Here is a 20,000-nt window from a genome sequence, read left to right on the forward strand (position 1 = left end):
GTAGGAGTTGAAAGACTACCCGGTCTACCCGGACCCCAGTCTAAAGGCCTTTGAAGGAGCTACGCTACGCTATGCGTCACTCAGCCTCAAGTAAGAAGCACAAACAGACAGGCTCATATTGTGAGCCGCCAGACATATTCACATGGAGATGACATCATCGTTCCCAGTAGGACCACTGTGGTTGGAAGCCTCACAGAATTTGCAGGCAATCAAAATGATACAATACATATTAAGATCAAATATCATTGTTCATAAACAAATCTCCTCAAAGTGAAAATGTTCTGGACTCCATTTGCTGAATTTCACGTCCGAGATCCATTTTGTGAAGTCCTCTGTTTGTATTGCAGTCCTGCTGCCCAGCTGGAGACGGTGGACCTCAACAGTGCCTGTACCGATGCAGAAGCAATGGTAAGACTCACTGGATCGCATGACCCACTAACCGTCACCATCAAAATATATTTGCTGTAAACTTACCAGCACTCCTATTTACCTCTTTATAATGCGTAGAATGATGGCTTATGGGATCAGGGCAATTAAAGCAGAGTAAAAGTAACCAAAAATGTAGATGTATAAGATGAAAGATTTTTTTTATCATCATTTGTTTTCCGGTCCATCACTGTTGTTTTGCGATGATGTCATGCCCCTCTCGCCCTAGCACTTTCGCTGTCTCTCACTCTGCAATAGTGCCACCCAGTGGTTGATTTGGGGAACTTTGAATAATGCTTGTATATCACTCTGCGGTGGTCGGTTTTGCTGCCCCCTTTTGGAGGTGTGGCACATAGGAAATCTGACGGAGCAAATGAAGAAGATACTGTATTGGGAGGTTTGAGGTAGAGAATTCGGGAAAAGACATGAAGTAGGGAAATTCTAATAAAATAATAACAAAAACTGTACTCTACTCTACTCTACTGCTGCACAGCTGTTTAGAGAAACCAGTGTTTACATTTTTTTAGTTGCTCTAATATTCATTGTAGGCTGGTTTTGTTGTCAGCCCCTCATATTATCAAGAGCATCGACATGACGAAACTGCTACAAACAATTTTAGCCCTTAAACCTTTCCCATGCTGCCGCATTCGTTTTTTTATATTAAATTCATTCATGTATTGATGGAAAGGAACCTCACCAGTAGCATATTAGCAGGAACTATATCTCATTTGAATTCCCCCTGATAAAAACACATTTGAGCACCGACAGAAGGATAAACAGCTGTGTTGGTTGTAATGCTCTGTGAATCACTTCTGCCTTAACCCAGACCCACTGGCTCTCCCAAGAGAGAGGAAGTGTAGTGAAGGAAAATCCATACATTTACCAAACATGTCTGACACCGTGCCAGGAGATAGGATGAAGAGCATCATAGAGGGAAGCAGAGAGAGAGGGGGAAAGAGGGGGAGAGAGAGAGGGAGAGGATGCTGATCTAGTGGGATGTTGGAGTGTGTGAAAGTTTAATGAGGAATGCGCCCTGTGTGGAAATAAATATATTAAAAGAGAAAGATCGAGATAGTTTGTCTGTGTGTTTGTGTGTGTGTGTGTGTGTTTGTGTGTGTCTGTGTCTGCGTGCGTTTTTGTGCACATGCATGTTTCATTGGAGAAATGTGAATATAGCCTGAGGTTGTCTTTAAGGAATAGAACATCTTGTTTGCGTTGAGAGTGAGAGGGAGAAAGGGAGGAGTGAGGGAGAGAGAGTGTGAGAGAGAGTGTGAGAGAGAGAGAGAGAGAGAGAGAGAGAGAGAGAGAGAGAGAGAGAGAGAGAGAGAGAGAGAGAGAGAGAGAGAGAGAGAGAGAGAGAGAGAGAGAGAGAGAGAGAGAGAGAGAGGGAGCAAGAGACAGACAGAGAGGGAGAGAGAGAGAGAGGGAGCAAGAGAGGGAGAGAGAGAGAGGGGGAGCAAGAGAGAGAGAGAGAGAGAGAGAGAGCGAAAGACAGAGAGAGAGAGGTTAGAGCTACTCCCAGGTGATTAGGAGCCATGGGCGATCCACACACACACACACGTGTTAAAGAGGCACTGGTCCTTTATATTTAATGCAGCGTGTTGACCCATCATGCCTCTGCCCGTCATGGAGCTGAAGGCTGCTCTCTGAAGGCCCGGCCCACCGCCACCCCCCCACGTCAGCTTCCATCAGCTGTCCAATAGATTCAAGGCCCAAATCGACTTGTGTGGATGTGCTTGTGGGAAGGTTACTAGCTTTGTTTGAGTGTACCGTGTGTGCGTGTGTTTGTATTTTCCGTCTCTGTGGTCGGGCCGGTTAGCTTGCGTTACGGGAGGCATTGGTTCAGGAGGTAGAGCGGGTTGAATGGCAACAAGATGGTTGCTATCCCCGGCTCCTCCTAGCTGAGTGTCGGGGTGTCCCTGACCGAACACACACCCTTACTGCTCCCGACGAGCTGGTCTTTGCATGGCTGACACGCCATTGTGTGTAGTGTGTGTATGAATGGGTGAATGCTCGTCAATAATTGTAAAGTGCTTTGAACGGCCGCTGGTTAGAAAATTGATTCATAAATGCCGTCCATTTACCATTAATCAAATCTGTCTCATTAATGCTCATATAGGCTTCAATATCTGGCATTGAATGGCATGTAAAGCTCATATGATATAACGTTAATAGGTTTAGTCAATAACCAGCTCTCAGTTTCTAATCACAGTGTATATAATAGCTGGCATTCGCGTTCTGGCTGTGTAATCATTGGTGACAGGGCACTGTTGTGTTTGCATCCATCATCGTTTATGTTAAAGGGGCATACAATGTTGCTATTGTCGTTTTGTACCTGGTGAACACCTAAACACATTATACATTGACTCACAACACAATCACAAGGGGAAAAAAATTATTAAAGGCTACAATGGTTTAGGTGTGGATGCACAACTTAGCAGGTATTCAGAATTAGCTAATCAACTAATTAGCACAGGTGGCATCACATGAGTCATCAACTTAATTGGTGCACGTGCCAAGGGGAAACGTTGGGGACTTTTTAACTGTGTGTTTGTTTGTTTGTATGTGTGTGCGTGCGTGTGTCTGTGTGTGAGTGCGCATGCCCTTGTGTGTTTGTTTGTGTGCGTGGGTGCCTGTGTGTGTGTGTGTGTGTGTGTGTGTGTGTGTGTGTGTGTGTGTGTGTGTGTGTGTGTGTGTGTGTGTGTGTGCCTGCGTGTGCCTTGGTGTGCGTTCTTGGGCTTGTGCGTGTGCCTCCATGCGTGTGTGTACGTGCGTCTGTGTGTGTGTGTGTGTGTGTGTGTGTGTGTGTGTGTGTGTGTGTGTGTGTGTGTGTGTGTGTGTTTGTGTGTGTGCCTGCGTGTGCCTTGGTGTGCGTTCGTGGGCTTGTGCGTGTGCCTCCATGCGTGTGTGTACGTGTGTGTGTGTGTGTGTGTGTGTGTGTGTGTGTGTGTGTGTGTGTGTGTGTGTGTGTGTGTGTGTGTGTGTGTGTGTGTGTGTGTGTGTGTGTGTGTGTGTGTGTGTATCCAGTCCTTCCCGGTGCGCTCCCTGGGCTGGGTGGAGATGGCGGAGCGGGACCTCTGTGAGGGACGGAGCAGCATCGCCGTCCACCACTGCATCAGACAGCTGTCCTACTGCCGCCGGGACATCAGGGACTCTGCCGGCGTCTGGGGAGAGGTGTGTGTGTCCCACTGAGTGTGTGTGCGTAGCTTGTGTGTTTGTGTGTGTGTGTGTGTGTGTGTGTGTGTGTGTGTGTGTGTGTGTGTGTGTGTGTGTGTGTGTGTGTGTGTGTGTGTGTTCGTGTGTGTGTGTGTGTGTGTGTGTGTGTGTGTGTGTGTGTGTGTGTGTGTGTGTGTGTGTGTGTGTGTGAATAGTAACATTAAAGGTGTTGTATCTAGATGATATAAAGTAATATAAAAGTTTTAGTATCTTCATGGTCAATAGTAATTTTAAAGTTGTAGTAACTAAATGGTCAATAGCAGTATTAAAGGTGTAGTATCTAAATGGTCAATAGTAGTATTAAAGGTGTATTATCTTAATGGTTAATATTAACATTAAAGGTGTAGTATCTTAATGGTTAATAGTAACATTAAAGGTGAAGTATCTTAATGGTTAATAGTAATAGTAGATGGCTAGCTAGTTTCTAAACATGTGCGTTTCACAGGGTAAAGGAATGCTGTTGGAGCTCCAGGATCGCATGCTGACCCTGGTTGACCCTGAAGACCGCAGCCTGCTCCACTCTCAGCCAATCAGCAGCATCCGTGTCTGGGGCGTGGGACGGGACCATGACAGGTAATTGGCCCAAAAGACTGCAAATATTCTGCGGTTTCTTGCTTAGTTTATTTTTTATTTTTACTGAAGGAAAAAATAATTGATACACATTTTAAAAAAGGTTTTTGACTTGGCTTGACTTTTCGATGAGTAGGAAACAAAAGCGTGAAAAATACACCCAAACATTAAAATTGACAGAATCACACACACAGACACACACCTACACACACACACACACACACAAACAGGTGTGTTGGACCAGCATACTGAAGATTCTGCCTAGCCGCGAAGTTTCTCACTACTGAGTCAGGAGTTTTACTAATCACCACTCAATTGGCGTCCGTTGTCTTCTGCCTTCAAACATGTGCCACCTGCACCAAACATTCCATAACTGAGTGAGCTGGGAGGTTTTCGTCGTGTTTCAGGTCAGATTGTTGTTATTTCCCCTGATGAAGAACACATCATCATCATCTTCACCTCTCTGTAATGGGATGACAGTTTGCTGAGCCCTGCAAAGTTGCTAATGGAGGGTGTGCACGTGTGTGTGTGTGTGTGTGTGTGTGTGTGTGTGTGTGTGTGTGTGTGTGTGTGTGTGTGTGTGTGTGTGTGTGTCTGTGTCTGTGTCTGTGTCTGTGTGTGTGTGGTTTCTATATCACTTACAGATTTAGAAAAAAACATTTCAGCGTATGTATCGTTATGATTTCCGTGTGCGTGTGTTCGCATCAATGTATGCATCCGTTTCACATCACATGTATCCGATAAGCCAAGTCAATGTCACTGCTGTGTCTCATTATACACCACAGAATATAGTATTCAAACATGATCAGCATTGCATGATCTATAATGGATGACCCATCACATCATTATGCATGTAGTCATAGAAATATGTGTGAGGCTATTTGACTAATTACTTCAGCTTCATTTATTTTCAATAGAGATGGTAACTCCTGATGATATTAGCTCAATATGAGACCTTGACAAGCATAAGTTAAACTTCAGTTGCCAAGTGGAGGATTCTCGTAGAATAATACAGAATTATGCTGTATTCTATTAAATATTAACAATATATCATTATAGACTTATTAGGTTGGTACCGTATAGTGGGATTTCACAAGACGTTCCTAATCCTTGCTAGGTGTTATACAGACCATATTATTTATGAAATGGAGCTTGAATTAGCCTCAATGAAGCTTTACCTTCTCACCTGATCATATTCGTATGCCCCTTCTTTCAATCTCCCTCAGCTTCTACTGTGTGTGTGCGTGTTAGTTTGAGTGTATGTGTGTGTTTGTGATTGTGTGTACGTGACAGTGTGTGTGTGCATGTGCATAGTTCTCTTCCCATTTCCCCCCAAGCTCTTTCATTAGCCCATCATATCTTTGTAAGCCCCTCTGAGTTCTCTCTCTCTCTCTCTCTCTCTCTCTCTCTCTCTCTCTCTCTCTCTCTCTCTCTCTCTCTCTCTCTCTCTCTCTCTCTCTCTCTCTCTCTCTCTCTCTCTCTCTCTCTCTCTCTCTCTCTCTCTCTCTCTATGCCTCTCGTTCACTTTCTGCCTGCCTGAGTCTAGTGAAACTGTGAGAGTGTGCGTCTCTTTGCGGTAATGGATAAAGCATGTAGCTAAAGAGTGGAGACAGGGTATTCTCAGGCAAGCTTCTCCCTTCTCTCTCCTCCTCTCTCTTCCTTCCTCGCTCTCCCTCTCTCTCCCCTCCTCTCTCTTCCTTCCTCGCTCTCCCTCTCTCTCCCCTCCTCTCTCTTCCTTGCTCTCTGCTTCCCTCTATCCTTTCCTCTCTCTCTCGCTCTCTCTATCTCTCTCTCGCTCTTGCGCGCTCTCTCTCTCTCTCTCTCTCTCTCTCTCTCTCTCTCTCTCTCTCTCTCTCTCTCTCTCTCTCTCCCTCGCTCTCTCTCTCTCTCTCTCTCTCTCTCTCTCTCTCTCTCTCTCTCTCTCTCTCTCTCTCTCTCTCTCTCTCTCCCCTCCTCTTTTCTCTTCCTTCCTCTCTCTTCCTTGATCTCTACTTCTCTATTCACTTCCTCCCTCTCTCTCTCCTCCTCTCTCTCCCCCTCCCTCTCTCTGTTCCTCTCTGAGGTAACGGTGAGTGAGTGACTCATACTATTTCCTGGAATTTGGCAGCAGCATGAGTCTCTACCCGTCTCCATCACAACTGACTGTACAATGTAGCTGCACAATAAGACATGTGAAAAAAATACAGTACTCTGCAAAGGTTCACTATAAGATAGTACAATATCCACAGATAGAGATGTGGGTGCAGTCGTGGAATAGTTCCTTATTATGATGTGCATTACAGTATTGTACAGTGAACAGGTTCAGGTAAGGCTGTATTCTAGATGGAGTTAGGTTGACAGTGTTTGTGGTGCGTTGGAAGCCTGTTGTGATGAGGAGAAGGCTGAGGTGACAAGGTGACAAAACGTGCCGCTGTGATTAGACAGTCCCCTCCTTCTCCCAACAGGTGTGGCAGTTGTTTGTTCTCTGTATGGTTTTTAGTCCCCGCAGGGCTGTGTAACCAGAGGGAAGATGCTGTTCCTCATGTATCTTATAGTCGCAGGAAGTAAGGAAGTGCAGCTTCGTCTCGAGCTGTTAGATAGTCGTATTCTCATGACGACTCTCGCTCTCGGTCTTGCGCTCTCTCTCGCTCTCGCTCTCTCTCTCTTCTCCTTCTCTCTCCTCTCTCTCTCTCCATATGTCAACCCCCCCGCCCTTCCTCTCCATCTCTCTCTCTCTCTCTCTCTCTCTCTCTCTCTCTCTCTCTCTCTCTCTCTCTCTCTCTCTCTCTCTCTCTCTCTCTCTCTCTCTCTCTCTCTCTCTCTCTCTCTCTCTCTCTCTCTCCATTCTCCATGTGTCAAGCCCCCCCACTCCCGCCCCCTCCAGCCTTCCTCTCTGGACCCCTACATGCGTGTCTCCTGCCGTGCCTGCTTTGTGTTTTCTTAAAGACTCAGCTATATAGTGGCTGAAGATGAGTAATGCGTCGCGGCTCAGGCCAGCAGCACGCCTTCCATTCTCTCCCTGCAGACACCGGGACGCACTTTCCATTTGCACTGCAAAAAAGATGGTGTTATGATATATTATTTCTTCTTTGTGTGTGTGTGTGTGTGTGTGTGTGTGTGTGTGTGTGTGTGTGTGTGTGTGTGTGTGTGTGTGTGTGTGTGTGTGTGTGTGTGTGTGTGTGTGTGTGTGTGTGTGTGTGTGTTAGAGATGCGCGGATGGGCTATTATTTCATCCGCAACCGCATCACAAAACGCTTGATCCGCCAGCCATCCATCCGCAACAATTTTTTTGACCAATTTTCAAAACCGCACCCGCCCGCCATCCGCCTGTTGTTTTTAGGTATATGCGCTGCTGACGCGAGGCTAGAAAGTTCTTGCCTGTTCTTGAAAGGAGACTGATCCAATGCCGCAAAGATATTTAAAGGATAAAGTCCCTAGTATGAAAGCCTATTGGCTATGTTGTAGCCTATCCCCAGAATATTATCAGTGAAGTAACGTCTGTCTCCGATCGATGCACAGGGAGAAACTTTAAAATAGCCAAGCACATCACAACCTGACCTTACCATAGGCTAGTAGGCCTAAACTTTTTTATCATTGTAATAAAACGCAATTTGGTACACCATTTTAATATGGCAATATAGCCTACTGTGTTGTTTTTCTTGCAAAATGAAAGATAGCCTTTTAAGGAAACGCCGACTCGAGCCTATTAATTCCGAAATTTCACCGCATTGAAGGCTATATAGGCTACTGTAACAAGCCCAACACTTGCCTGCTTGCCTTGCAAATCAAAGTTTTCCGACTATTTTTCTTACCTTCTTTCTTAGGTGTTGATGTTACTGAGCTAGAAGTTTAACTTGTTCTGCACATCTCGCGCTGCCAATGCCTGATGTCACTTCTGAGTCAAATCACTCCATCATCTCTTTGAAATTCCATATTCCACGAGTGGTAGGCTACAATGACTGGCTGTTTTAAATTATAACTTATACGAAACAAAATAACCCAGGCAGTTTCAGCTACGAGACGTTAAAGCTTCTTCCAATACTGACAGCTGTCTCATAACTTGCAGGTTTGTTGAGACGCGACATGGGACGGATCGTCACTTAAAAACTTTTTTGCTTCCGTTAGTGTGTGTGTGTGTGTGTGTGTGTGTGTGTGTGTGTGTGTGTGTGTGTGTGTGTGTGTGTGTGTGTGTGTGTGTGTGTGTGTGTGTGTGTGTGTGTGTGTGATAGAGACAGAGAGGCCAATTTACTGCCTGATGAGAATTGGATTATTTCAAAATGTGCTTGGAAGTAGGTAACGACATTTAACAATGTGTATATATTTTTGAATTTCGTTGGTTAAACCGCTAACCGCCCGAATTTAATTAAAATATTATTTTTTGTCACGTCACCCGCCCGATCCGCGGTTTAACCGCGGAGTCCGCGGTTGCAACCGCCAACCGCGCATCTCTAGTGTGTGTGTGTGTGTGTCTGTGTCTGTGTCTGTGTCTGTGTCTGTGTCTGTGTGTTGGTGTGTTCCTGATTAGATCTGTACTATCCATTATGGCCACTGGAGTGCACTGTATGTCTGTTGAGACCTTGTCACTGTCTCAGGCAAAATCAATGAGACCACACACACACACAGTCAGACACACACACACACACACACACACACACACACCCACACACACACACACACACACACAGGCAGATACACACATACACTGACAGAAACATGCACACACACAGGCAGATGCACACAAACACACACACACACACACACACACACACACACACACATACACGCACACAGGCACACAGACACAAACAAGCAGATAAACACACACAGATGCAGACACACACAGGCAGACACATACACACACATGTGCCCCATCATTTCTTATTTTGTGTGTGTGTGGGTGTGTGTGTGTCTGTCTGTGTGCGCATGTGTAAGACACTGTGACTATAATGAAGCCACGGCGGCGGATCCCCCTTTTGTCTGCTGAGCTGATAATGTCCCCAATACACGGAGAGGCCAGGAGAGACGCAGAGACACCGCAAAACTGAGGCGCGGAAGCAACGACCCGGGGGGAGACGGCGGCAAACGTCCTAGACGGCTTTGGTTAGGCTGTGGGAGTTAAATAAAACATGAGGGCTACGGAAAGAGTAAGAGGGGGGTCCGCAAAAGCCTCCTGGATGTTCGGGAGGAGTGTGGAGTTAAGTTTGGGTAGTTGGCAGGACCTCAGTATGACATCCCCCCCGCGCCACAGCCTGGTCTTCACAGCCTCTCTCTCTCTGTCTCTCTCCCTCTCTTCTGGGAGATGTCTCTCCTCTCGCCTCTCTCATCCCGCTCCCTCCCTCCATCTCCTGCTCTCTCAGCCTCTCCCTCTCTCATCTCTCTCCCCCGGTCTCCCCCCTCTCCATCTCCTGCTCTCTCAGCCTCTCCCTCTCTCATCTCTCTCCCCCTGTCTTCCCCCTCTCCTCTCTCATCCCGCTCCCTCCCTCCATCTCCTGCTCTCTCAGCCTCTCCCTCTCTCATCTCTCTCCCCCGGTCTCCCCCCTCTCCATCTCCTGCTCTCTCAGCCTCTCTCTCTCTCTCTTTCTTCTGTCTCCCCTCTCTCCTCTCTCATCTCTCTCCCCCTCTCCATCTCCTGCTCTTCCAGCCTCTCTCGCTCTCTCTCCCTTTCTTCTGTCTCTCCCCTCTCTCTCCCCCTCTCCCCCTCTCCCCCTCTCTCCCTCCCTGCGCTCTCGGCCTCTCTCTCCCGAACCACCTTGCTCTGTGTCTGCTCTAATATGAATGAGCCCCCCTGTTCTCTGAGGGTTGCGGAGGGGGGGGGGCACAGTAAGGGCACGGCGGTGAAGTCATGGGGCTATATCTGGAGCACTCGGCGATTCAGACAACAAGCGCACGTGCACGCCCCACGCCTGCCCCGGTGCGCACGTGGTTCTCCGCCGATGAAGTCATGGGGCTATATCTGGAGCGGTGTGCGGCGCGATTTTTTTTTTTTTTGCGCGTGTGCGTGAACGCGGGAACGGAGGGGTGCCTGCAAACACGTCTATCCCCGACCGCCCATCCCAAGCCCCCTCAATTTTCTCTCGCTCACTATTTCTCTCTCTCACACTCTCACTTTCTCTCTTGCTCTCTCTCTTTCTCTGCCTCTTTCACACTCTCTCTCTCTCTCTTCCTCCCTCTCTCTCACACACCCTCACTCTTTCTCCCTCTCTCTCTCTCCCGGTCGGTTTCTTCCCCCCTTTTCCCCTCGTTTGTCTCAAGTGGTCTCTCTGTCTCCCTCTCCTGCTATTGGCTACACGACTCCCCCCCTCCACACACACGATTCTCTCTATCTTCTCTCTTTTTTTGTTGCTCTCTCTCTCTCCCCTTCCCCCTCCCTCCTCTCTCTCTCTCTCCCCTTCCCCCTCCCTCCCTCTCTCTCTCTCTCACCCTCCCTCCTCTCTCTCTCTCTCTCTCCCTCTCTCTCTCTCTCCCTCTCTCCCTCCCCCTCCCCCTTCCTCTCCCTCTCCTGCTCTCTCTCTCTTGGTTGGACCCCTACACCGACCCCTACCCGCACCACCGTCCCATTGTGACACGTTAGGTTGTACGGACAGGGCAGTGGACTGCATCATGTCCATCCATCCTCCTCCACCAGCACCACCAGCACCACCAGCACCACCAGCCCCACCAGTACCATCACCAGCACCCAGCCAGAGCAGAAGCTGTTTGGCGGAGAGCCGTGGTACCCGCTCCGCAGAGTAGAGGGGAGAGAGAGGAGAGGGGAGAGGGAGAGGGGGAGGGGGAGGAGGAAATCAAAGGGACTTCTGAGGATTTCTGTGGGTTGGTGCGCGTGGGTTGTGTAGGATGTAGAGAGAGAGAGGGGGGGGCGGGGAGAGAGAGAGAGACAGAGAGAGAGAGTGGGGGGAGAGAGTGGGGGGGGAGAGAGAGACAGAGGGAGAGAGAGCCACACTCTGCTGTTCTCGTGCTGGAGACCAGAGGCTGATCCTGCCAGGAGTCCTTACTGGGGAGCGAGTGAAAACAGAGGAAAAGAAAACAGGGGGTAGAAGACGTAGAAGGAGGAAGAGGATAGGAGGAGAGACGGACTGGGAGGAGGAGAAGGAGGAGGAGGAGAAGGAGGAGGAGGAGAAGGAGGTGTGTATGTGTGCGGCGGAGCTGGTGGGAAGAGAGGAGGGGTGAGCAGGAGGAATCGGGAGTAAGAAGAGGAGAGGAAGTCTGAGGATTTCCAGGCGGGGGTCTAGAGGGGGCGGGGGGAGTCCAGAAAAGGGAAGATCCAGCAGCAGCAGCAGTGAGCGAGCAAGCAGGCGTTGGAGCGAGCGGGCGTGCGACCTCGGGACGCCAACGGCCGACGACAGCGGCAGGAATCAGGAACACTTTTTGTCCGTCCACTTCATCTCGGTTCCCGTGGAGACGGTGGGAGACAGGGGGCTGCGGGCATGTCGCCGTGGTAGTGCAACTTACGCGCCGGAGCACACAACCGCCGTGGGTAACCGGATGTTTGCCTCTGTGAGTAACACCCACCCGAGACACTCTCACTCTCTCTCTCTCTCTCTCTCTCTCTCTCTCTCTCTCTCTCTCTCTCTCTCTCTCTCTCTCTCTCTCTCTCTCTCTCTCTCTCTCTCTCTCTCTCTCTCTCTCTCTCTCTCTCTCTCTCTCTCTCTCTCTCTCTCTCTCTCTCTCTCTCTCTCTCTCTCTCTCTCTCTCTCTCTCTCTCTCTCTCTCTCTCTCTCTCTCTCCACCTCAGACCGGCCGTCCACCTTCCTGCACCACGGCCGCCTCCCTCATCCTCCACTCCCCCGCACCCCTCCCTTCCAACTTGGTTGTCTGTCTGTGCCTTCTGTCCTGTTTATTATAGCGGTTAGCCCAAGGTCTCCACTCTCTCTCTCCTTCTTATCTCCCTCTTTCGCTCTCTCTGTCAATCTTTAATGGGTTAATTGTCATTTAATAGCGACCTGCAGTGTTTAACTTCTGGCGCTGTAGTTTACTTTATTCTCTCTCTCTCTCTCTCTCTCTCTCTCTCTCTCTCTCTCTCTCTCTCTCTCTCTCTCTCTCTCTCTCTCTCTCTCTCTCTCTCTCTCTCTCTTATAGCTAGGGGCTGGTCATCATTTGGTGGCAGGGGTTGGGGGGGGGGGGTAGATTAGCAGTCAGTGTGACAGCTGTTCGGATGCCACTGGTGTTATAGTAGGAATACCATTCAAAGGAGGAAAGTCAACCCATAAGGGCAGAAGAGTGATGAAGGATTAACAGGTCTGCCTTTGGGTGCCGGGTCCCCCGGGATAGTTGTTCAAGCCTTTTTGAAGCTGTGTGTGTGTGTGTGTGTGTGTGTGTGTGTGTGTGTGTGTGTGTGTGTGTGTGTGTGGGTGTGTGTGTGTGTGTGGGTGTGGTGTGTGTGTGTGCGTGCACGAGAGTTTCAGAGCATTACAGAGTTGACTGAATATGTACACCAGCGTGGTGCCGAAGTAGCTTTTATGTGCTAATTGCATTAGCCGGCATGAAAGTGTGTGTGGATGTTTGATGTGGCTATTTGCATGTTTCTGTGTTCTTTATGATTGGGTGCGTATTTGAACGTGTGTGTGTGTGTGTATGTGTGTGTGTGTGTGTGTGTGTGTGTGTCTGTGTGTGTGTGTGTGTGTGTGTGTGTGTGTGTGTGTGTGTGTGTGTGTGTGTGTGTGTGGGTGTGCACGTGTAATTGTGTCATACATTCATGCATGTCCACCTACTATATTGAACTCTCTGTGGGTCTATCTCTCTTTCTGTTCGACTCTCTCACTTTCTGTGGGTCCCTCTCTCTTGGTTCCCTCCTCCCCCCCTCCCCCCTAACTGGAAGGGGGGAGTGTGAGAGGGGTGAGAGGGAGGAGGAGGATTGTGAGAAGGATGAGTGTGAGAAGAAGGAGGAGTATAAAAGGGAGGAGGAGTATGAGAGAGAGGAGGAGGTGGAGGAGGAGGAGTGTGAGAGGGAGGAGGAGGAGCAGGAGGAGGAGTATGATAGGTGGAGGAGGAGGAGGAGGAGGAGGAGAGGGAGGAGGAGGAGCAGGAGGAGTATGAGAGGGAGTAGGAGGAGGAGTGGGAGAAGGGGGAGGAGGATGAGCAGGAGTATTAGAGGAAGAAGGAGGAGGAGGTGTGTGAGAGGGAACAAGGAGTAGGAGTAGGAAGAGGAGGAGGGGGAGGAGGAAAGGGGAGGAGTAGTGTGAGAAGGATGAGAGGGTGCAGGGCGCGGATGAGGGATGAGGCAGGGAAAACGCGAGCCACGCGTGGGGACCTAAGAATGTGGCATTATGGGAAATGATTAATAACGCGTAGACGGCGGCCCGCGTGTTTGCGGCGTCTCTCGGGCCACGGGGAAACCTGGAGTGCGCGTGATGCCAGTTTGGCGTTATGCTAATCTGGCAGCTTTGCACGCAGCCTATAATGTTTACAGCTATCAACGTGAACTATCGGCGGCGCCTCGCGCTGCTAACGCCTAGCACGCACTCGAACCCAACGGAACACCGCGGGACATTAATATTCATTAGCGGGCCGCGCCTGGGACCGCGCCGGGCTCCTCCAACAATCACTTATCCCCACTAACTGTTTACCTTCTGACACGGCTTTGGGAGGAGAGGGGGGAGGAGGAGAGAGTGTGAGAGGATGGAGAGGAGATGGTAGGACGGGAAAGAAGATGGGAGGAGAGGAGGAGGAGGGTGAGGAGGAGAGGTGAAGGGAGGCGAGGAGAGGGGAGGAAAGGAAAGAGGAGGAGGGAGGTTAAGGGTGGAGAGGAGATGGGAGGACAGGAGAGGAGATGGGAGGAGAGGAGGAGAGGGTGAGGAGGAGAGGTGAAGGGTGGAGAGGAGAGGTGAAGGGTGGAGAGGAGAGGAGATTGGAAGAGAGGAGGAGAGGGTGAGGAGGAGAGGTGAAGGGAGGCGAGGAGATGGGAGGGGTGGGGCGGGGGGAGGAGAGATGTAGAGGAAGTGTAGAGGCGAGGGCGGGAGAAAGGAGGAGAGGGGAGGAGGTGGGGTGGGGAGCAGAGCAAAAAAGAGAAGAGAAAAGAGGAGGGTCAAAAGGGAGAAAATAAAGATTTTTCAGCTGAGGAGATGAAAGGCGTTGGACTGCTCACCAAGTCTCATTAATCTTTGAAAAGAGACCACACCCGAAGCAATCAACTCTCTTTTTGTCAATTTACCAGTCAGTGAGTTTGTGTGTGTTTGCGCGTAGGTGGGGGTCTTTTCTATATTCATGGGTTGACCGGTGACATCTTAGTCACCGGTCCAGGCACGGGGTCCCCGATGGGCACTCAGCTCATTGATGATGTCATGTCCCCTATAGCCCTAATTAACATGCACGACCCTGTACTGTCCATAGGGACGATGGCCTGAACACCTAGACCAACTCAATAGATGCCAGAGTGACTGATGGCCTTCCCATCACTGGACTGATTTGAATCGTTGCAGCTCACCCTCGCTTTCTCCCTCTTGGACTCTCTATCGCTCTCTCGTGCGCCCTCGTTCTCGTGCGCTCTCGCTCTCTCTCTCTCTCTCTCTCTCTCTCTCTCTCTCTCTCTCTCTCTCTTTCTCCCTGCAAATCATCACTCCACAACTGCTTCTTCTGTCTCTTTGCAATTCATCAAGTCGCTTCTTCTCCAAACATCCAAGAACACACATGTGCACACACACACATACACACACACACACACACACACACCTACATACACACATACACCTGCATACACATAGACACACACACTCACACACACACACACGCACACACACCCAGACACACACCCAGATACCTACATACACACACACACACACACACACACACACACACACACACACACACACACACACACCTCCAGGAACACACACATAAACACACACATACACACACACACACCCACAGATTTGTATCAGAAGATGTGTGCCCGGAAGCTGCTCTGCTATGTAGACATTATGGGATGGAGCTGTCCTCCTCATCACGCTTGCCGTATCACGTGTCATTACTCAAAACTCTGGCAGAACAAACACACACACGCACACGCACAGATACACAGCAACCCTAATATACTGTATATACGCTTGAAATAAAGGAGGACAATTATGACTTGGCAGGAGAAATGGCATTACACACTCAGGTGGGTATATTTTTGTTACAGATTCTCTTACCATATCTGTTTCCTCAAATGATATATCGCCTCAATTTGAATTTGTCTTTTCTAACATCGTATAACTATTAACTCTCTCTCTCTCTTTCTCTCTCTCTCTCTCTCTCTCTCTCTCTCTCTCTCTCTCTCTCTCTCTCTCTCTCTCTCTCTCTCTCTCTCTCTCTCTCTCTCTCTCTCTCTCTCTCTCTCTCTCTCTCTCTCTCTCTCCCTCTCATTCATTAGCATGTCCGGGTGCACACGCCATAATCTGCCCATTGCCTCCCTGACAGATTACTCCTTGTGTCCTATAGATCCCTCCCTCCACACACACTGTGCACACACATACACACTGCATCCACGTCCGCACACACACACACACACACTAAGCATACAAAAAAGGTGAAACCAAAGTGGGCGGTGGTCACTTCACCGTGTGTGTGTGTGTGTGTGTGTGTGTGTGTGTGTGTGTGTGTGTGTGTGTGTGTGTGTGTGTGTGTGTGTGTGTGTGTGTGTGTGTGTGTGTGTGTGTGTGTGTGCGTGTGTGTGTGTACTTGCAAGATGTGTGTGTGTGTGTGTGTGTGTGTGTGTGTGTGTGTGTGTGTGTGTGTGTGTGTGTGTGTGTGTGTGTGTGTGTGTGTGTGTTTGGGATTAGCCGTTACAAATGTGCATGAGACAAATCCTCCTGGGATAAATAGCGGTGATGTCATTCTGTGAGATAGCATGTATATGAAGGAAACATTTGGCTTGTTTAAATCATCGGGAACCTTCAATTTATTTTGTGAATATCGCTCAGGTCCGACTGTGTCTTGACAGCTGTTGCTGCCTGTTCCCAGCCTCAAAGCCACTACCTAAATGTATTTTTTTTAGGGTTCCGTGCCTCGGAAGTGAGTAGACCAGAGCAGAGTAGACATTATATATTTACAATGAACACATGAAAGATTCATGTATGCTACATGAAGTTGATGAGGTTCAGGCAACCGATGTAAAAGTGTGGCGTGCGACGAGAGAGAATGTGAATGCCAAGGCGTTTATGATCTATGTGCACAGCCACACACAAACACACACACACACACACACATACACATACACACACATAAATACATACACACACACACACACCCACACGCACGCTCGCGCGCACGCGCACACACACACACACACCCACACCCACACACACACACACACTCAAACATCAGTGAGAATCAGTGAAGGATTGTAATGAGATCTCTGTTGAAAGTATCTGAAGTTTTGGTTCAATCAGGAGAATGCTGTCAGTCCCTCACTGAAGGACACACACACACACACACATGCACACACACAACAATCCAACAGTGTGATTTATAAATGATCCAGGGACGCTGGAGCAACGGGGAGTCTCTCTCAATTTCTCACCATGCTCGTGACCACTCTTGTCTCACGTCTTTATTCTGCAGAAATATGTATTCTCCATCTTCCCTCCATCAGGCCTCCATCATCCCTCCATCTTTCCCCTGCTCTTCTTCTCTATGTCTATGTGTGTGTGTGTGTGTGTGTGTGTGTGTGTGTGTGTGTGTGTGTGTGTGTGTGTGTTTGGGTGTGCGTCTCTCTCTCTCTCTCTCTCTCTCTCTCTCTCTCTCTCTCTCTCTCTCTCTCTCTCTCTCTCTCTCTCTCTCTCTCTCTCTCTCTCTCTCTCTCTCTCTCTCTCTCTCTCTCTCTCTCTCTCTACCACATGATATGTCGCCCGCCCACCGACAGTGGCACTGCTCTTAAATATGTATGAAGCTCTCAAAGTGTTGACACATGGGTACTTTTTTACCCCACCCCCCCCATCACACGCACCCCTCCCCAACGTCTTATTTGTTTCCCTCAACGCTCTCTCTCTCTACCTCTTCCCCTCTACCTCTACCTCTCTCTCTCTTTATTCTCTCTCTCTCTCTCTCTCTCTCTCTCTCTCTCTCTCTCTCTCTCTCTCTCTCTCTCTATATATATATATATATATATATATATATATATATATATATATATATCTCCCTCTCTCTCGCACTCTCTCTCTCTCTCTCTCTCTCTCGCTCTCTCTCTCTATATATATATATATATATATATATATATATATATATATATATATCTCCCTCTCTCTCGCACTCTCTCTCTCTCTCCCTCTCCCTCTGTCCCCTCCTTACTGATGTGTATGGAATTAGGTCAGTAAGCTGCATGCAGTACGTTTCTTCTACTTCTTCATGATAATCTTTCTCAATCATCTTTTGCACATCTGAACATCCCTCCTGCCTATCTTTATTCGATATCTTTATATTTGGTTCAGAAAACTTGAAATCAGAAAACCTCAAAAACTTAGCAAAGGGTTACAGTTTGATGTGCTGTTAGTCTCCATAGCAACGGAAGTTTGGCATCAACCTCGCTCTAGAGTCTAAAGCCTCTGGGAAAAACACTTTTCTCCACACATGTACGACTATTTATGTGTGTGTCCTTGTGTTGGTATTGTTGTGCATCATGGTTGTGCATCATGGTTGTGCATCATGGTTGGCAGGGTGGTTGTGTACCAGAGAGAGAAATGCGGTGTGTGAATAATGTGTGGGGAGGATTGAATTGCTTCTCTCCCTGTCCGCTCGTTCTGCCTTGGCTCTCTGCTCCTGTAAACACTCTACATCCCAAGCCAGGTAATTAGGCACACACACATTCACCATTAGTCCTAATGGTTGAGGGACATGACTAATTCAGTGGCTTTGCGGCAGTGGGAGGTTAGCCTTCCTTGGCGTTCGCCTATCTTCGCACGCACGCCCCATGAAGCAAAGTGATAGCAACCAGGGCTGTTTCACCAGCGAGAGATCAGAGTTCACACGACCAGGTCCGCAGACGTCTCCTGTAAAGTCACCCCAGTACCAGACAACCGTGTGAATACCATAGCAGCAGACGTGTGTGTGTGTGTGTGTGTGTGTGTGTGTGTGTGTGTGTGTGTGTGTGTGTGTGTGTGTGTGTGTGTGTGTGTGTGTGTGTGTGTGTGTGTGTACGTGTGTGTGTGTGTGTGTGTGTGTGTGTGTGTGTGTGTGTGTGTGTGTGTGTGTCTGTACAGTCTGGGGCTGATACTAAGACGTTTCTCGCGAGAGGCGAACATGGTGGGAGTATTCCGGAACACCGCGATGGACTCATCCCTCACGGGGTGGAGGAAGAGATCAAATCTTTACAACGTCATTAAGTTCACAGTCAATTTTACTTCCCCCGTCCCTCCAGCGCTGCCTTCTCCATCATACACAGCATCAGTCGAGGAGCTGTGCGAGTGGAGCGAGAGACGTGATATTTCACCCGTTTTATCTCCGAGCGGGGAGCCAGCCTCCTGACTCGGGGATGTGCTAATCAGCCCAAAGACGATACCGGCGGATGGAATCACAACAACTGTCTGAGTCAATTCATCCGATTGTATTCAACTTTTTTCTTATTTATGAAACTCGCTAGTGTGATATGAGTTGCACACATTGGCGATTTATAATGCATAAATCATTTTGTATTTTGTCACAGTGTTTACCTTCATTGTCTTATCGCAATGCAAATGAATGCCCTGAACAAGCAGGCTGCGGAGTGCGCTGGTAAACATGGTCTCCTGTTTGCTGGAGATACAGTTATCAGCAGCCAGGCTAGCGCTCTGTTCTCCCAACGGGTTCTACTGCAATGTGACGATAAAATGTGTACTTATTACGAAACGAAAGATAACGGCGGCGACGTAAAATAGATGCACGGTTCGCTGATACATTTTTTATTAGATATGTAAATATGTACCAACGTTGTTAATTTCACCTCATACATATTTAACTATAAATTAAAGAAACACATTAATGCATATACATCAGTTCTGGGCAGGGGTAACTTTGACGGCGTTCTCCTTGTTTGTTAAGAGACAGACACACACACACAACCACACCTGTTGGCAGGCCTCCACACGCGCTTCGTTATTCCCTTCGTACTCATTTGGAGACCCTTCACCGGGACTCATTTACATTCCCCGTTGTTAACGCTAACTCTTCATGTCAGGGTGAGTGCAGCGGCCGTGTCAGTGCTGCTGTAGCAGGGCCCGCCTCGTCACTGGACCTCCGCCAGCAGTCAATCCTCTGACGGTGATATACGATCGCCTCACAGTTACTGTAGCAGGGGCAGTAAAACGGTACAGTTACAGTCGAAGAAGCTTGGTACAGTTACAGTACTCAAAGTAGTAATACAGTACAATTACAGATCTAGAAGCAGTAATGCAGTACTAGGAGCAGTAATAGATTCAAGTTCTAGAAGCAGTAATACAGTACAGTTACATATATAGAAGCAGTAATACAGCGCAGTACTAGAAATAGTGATTGAGTAATGTAGTACAGTGACAGTGCTAGAAGAACAAGCAACACGTGAATGCAATTACCCAGTGGGACATTTGTTGGATTTATACCACACACGCAAACACGCACGCATGCACACACACGCAGACACGCGCGTTGATTTCACTGGCCTCAACAAGCATGCTGTCAGCTTTCTCGTGGAAGGCCCCATGCCCCTTTTCCATTAGAAACGTCCATAACGAGCATTTGACTCTCGGTCATTAGAAAATGTATCATTGAGCTACATGGCCATGTTTTGCCTCCAATGTTGCAAACACACTCAAACTGTTTGATGATGCAAAGTCTATTTGAAGCTTGGTGTGCCTTGCGTGTGTGTATGTGTGTGTGTCTGTCTG

General features: G+C 48.5%; 1 protein-coding gene across 4 annotated transcripts in view; it reads left to right on the forward strand.

The window, feature by feature from the left end:
• Positions 1-20,000, forward strand: part of LOC115552497 (amyloid-beta A4 precursor protein-binding family B member 2) — a 35,438-nt gene that overhangs the window by 4,384 nt on the left and 11,054 nt on the right. For 2 of the 4 annotated variants that reach the window (XM_030368658.1, XM_030368657.1), the window contains exons 4-7: positions 5-90; positions 348-408; positions 3,454-3,600; positions 4,088-4,215. In XM_030368658.1, the coding sequence (XP_030224518.1) occupies positions 5-90; positions 348-408; positions 3,454-3,600; positions 4,088-4,215 (422 nt within the window). Of the gene's footprint in view, positions 1-4; positions 91-347; positions 409-3,453; positions 3,601-4,087; positions 4,216-11,357; positions 11,686-20,000 lie in introns of those variants that run through there. The other 2 variants (XM_030368659.1, XM_030368660.1) reach the window with 1 other exon arrangement.

The sequence above is a fragment of the Gadus morhua genome, chromosome 10 (assembly GCF_902167405.1).
Source record: "Gadus morhua chromosome 10, gadMor3.0, whole genome shotgun sequence".
Lineage (NCBI taxonomy): Eukaryota > Metazoa > Chordata > Actinopteri > Gadiformes > Gadidae > Gadus > Gadus morhua.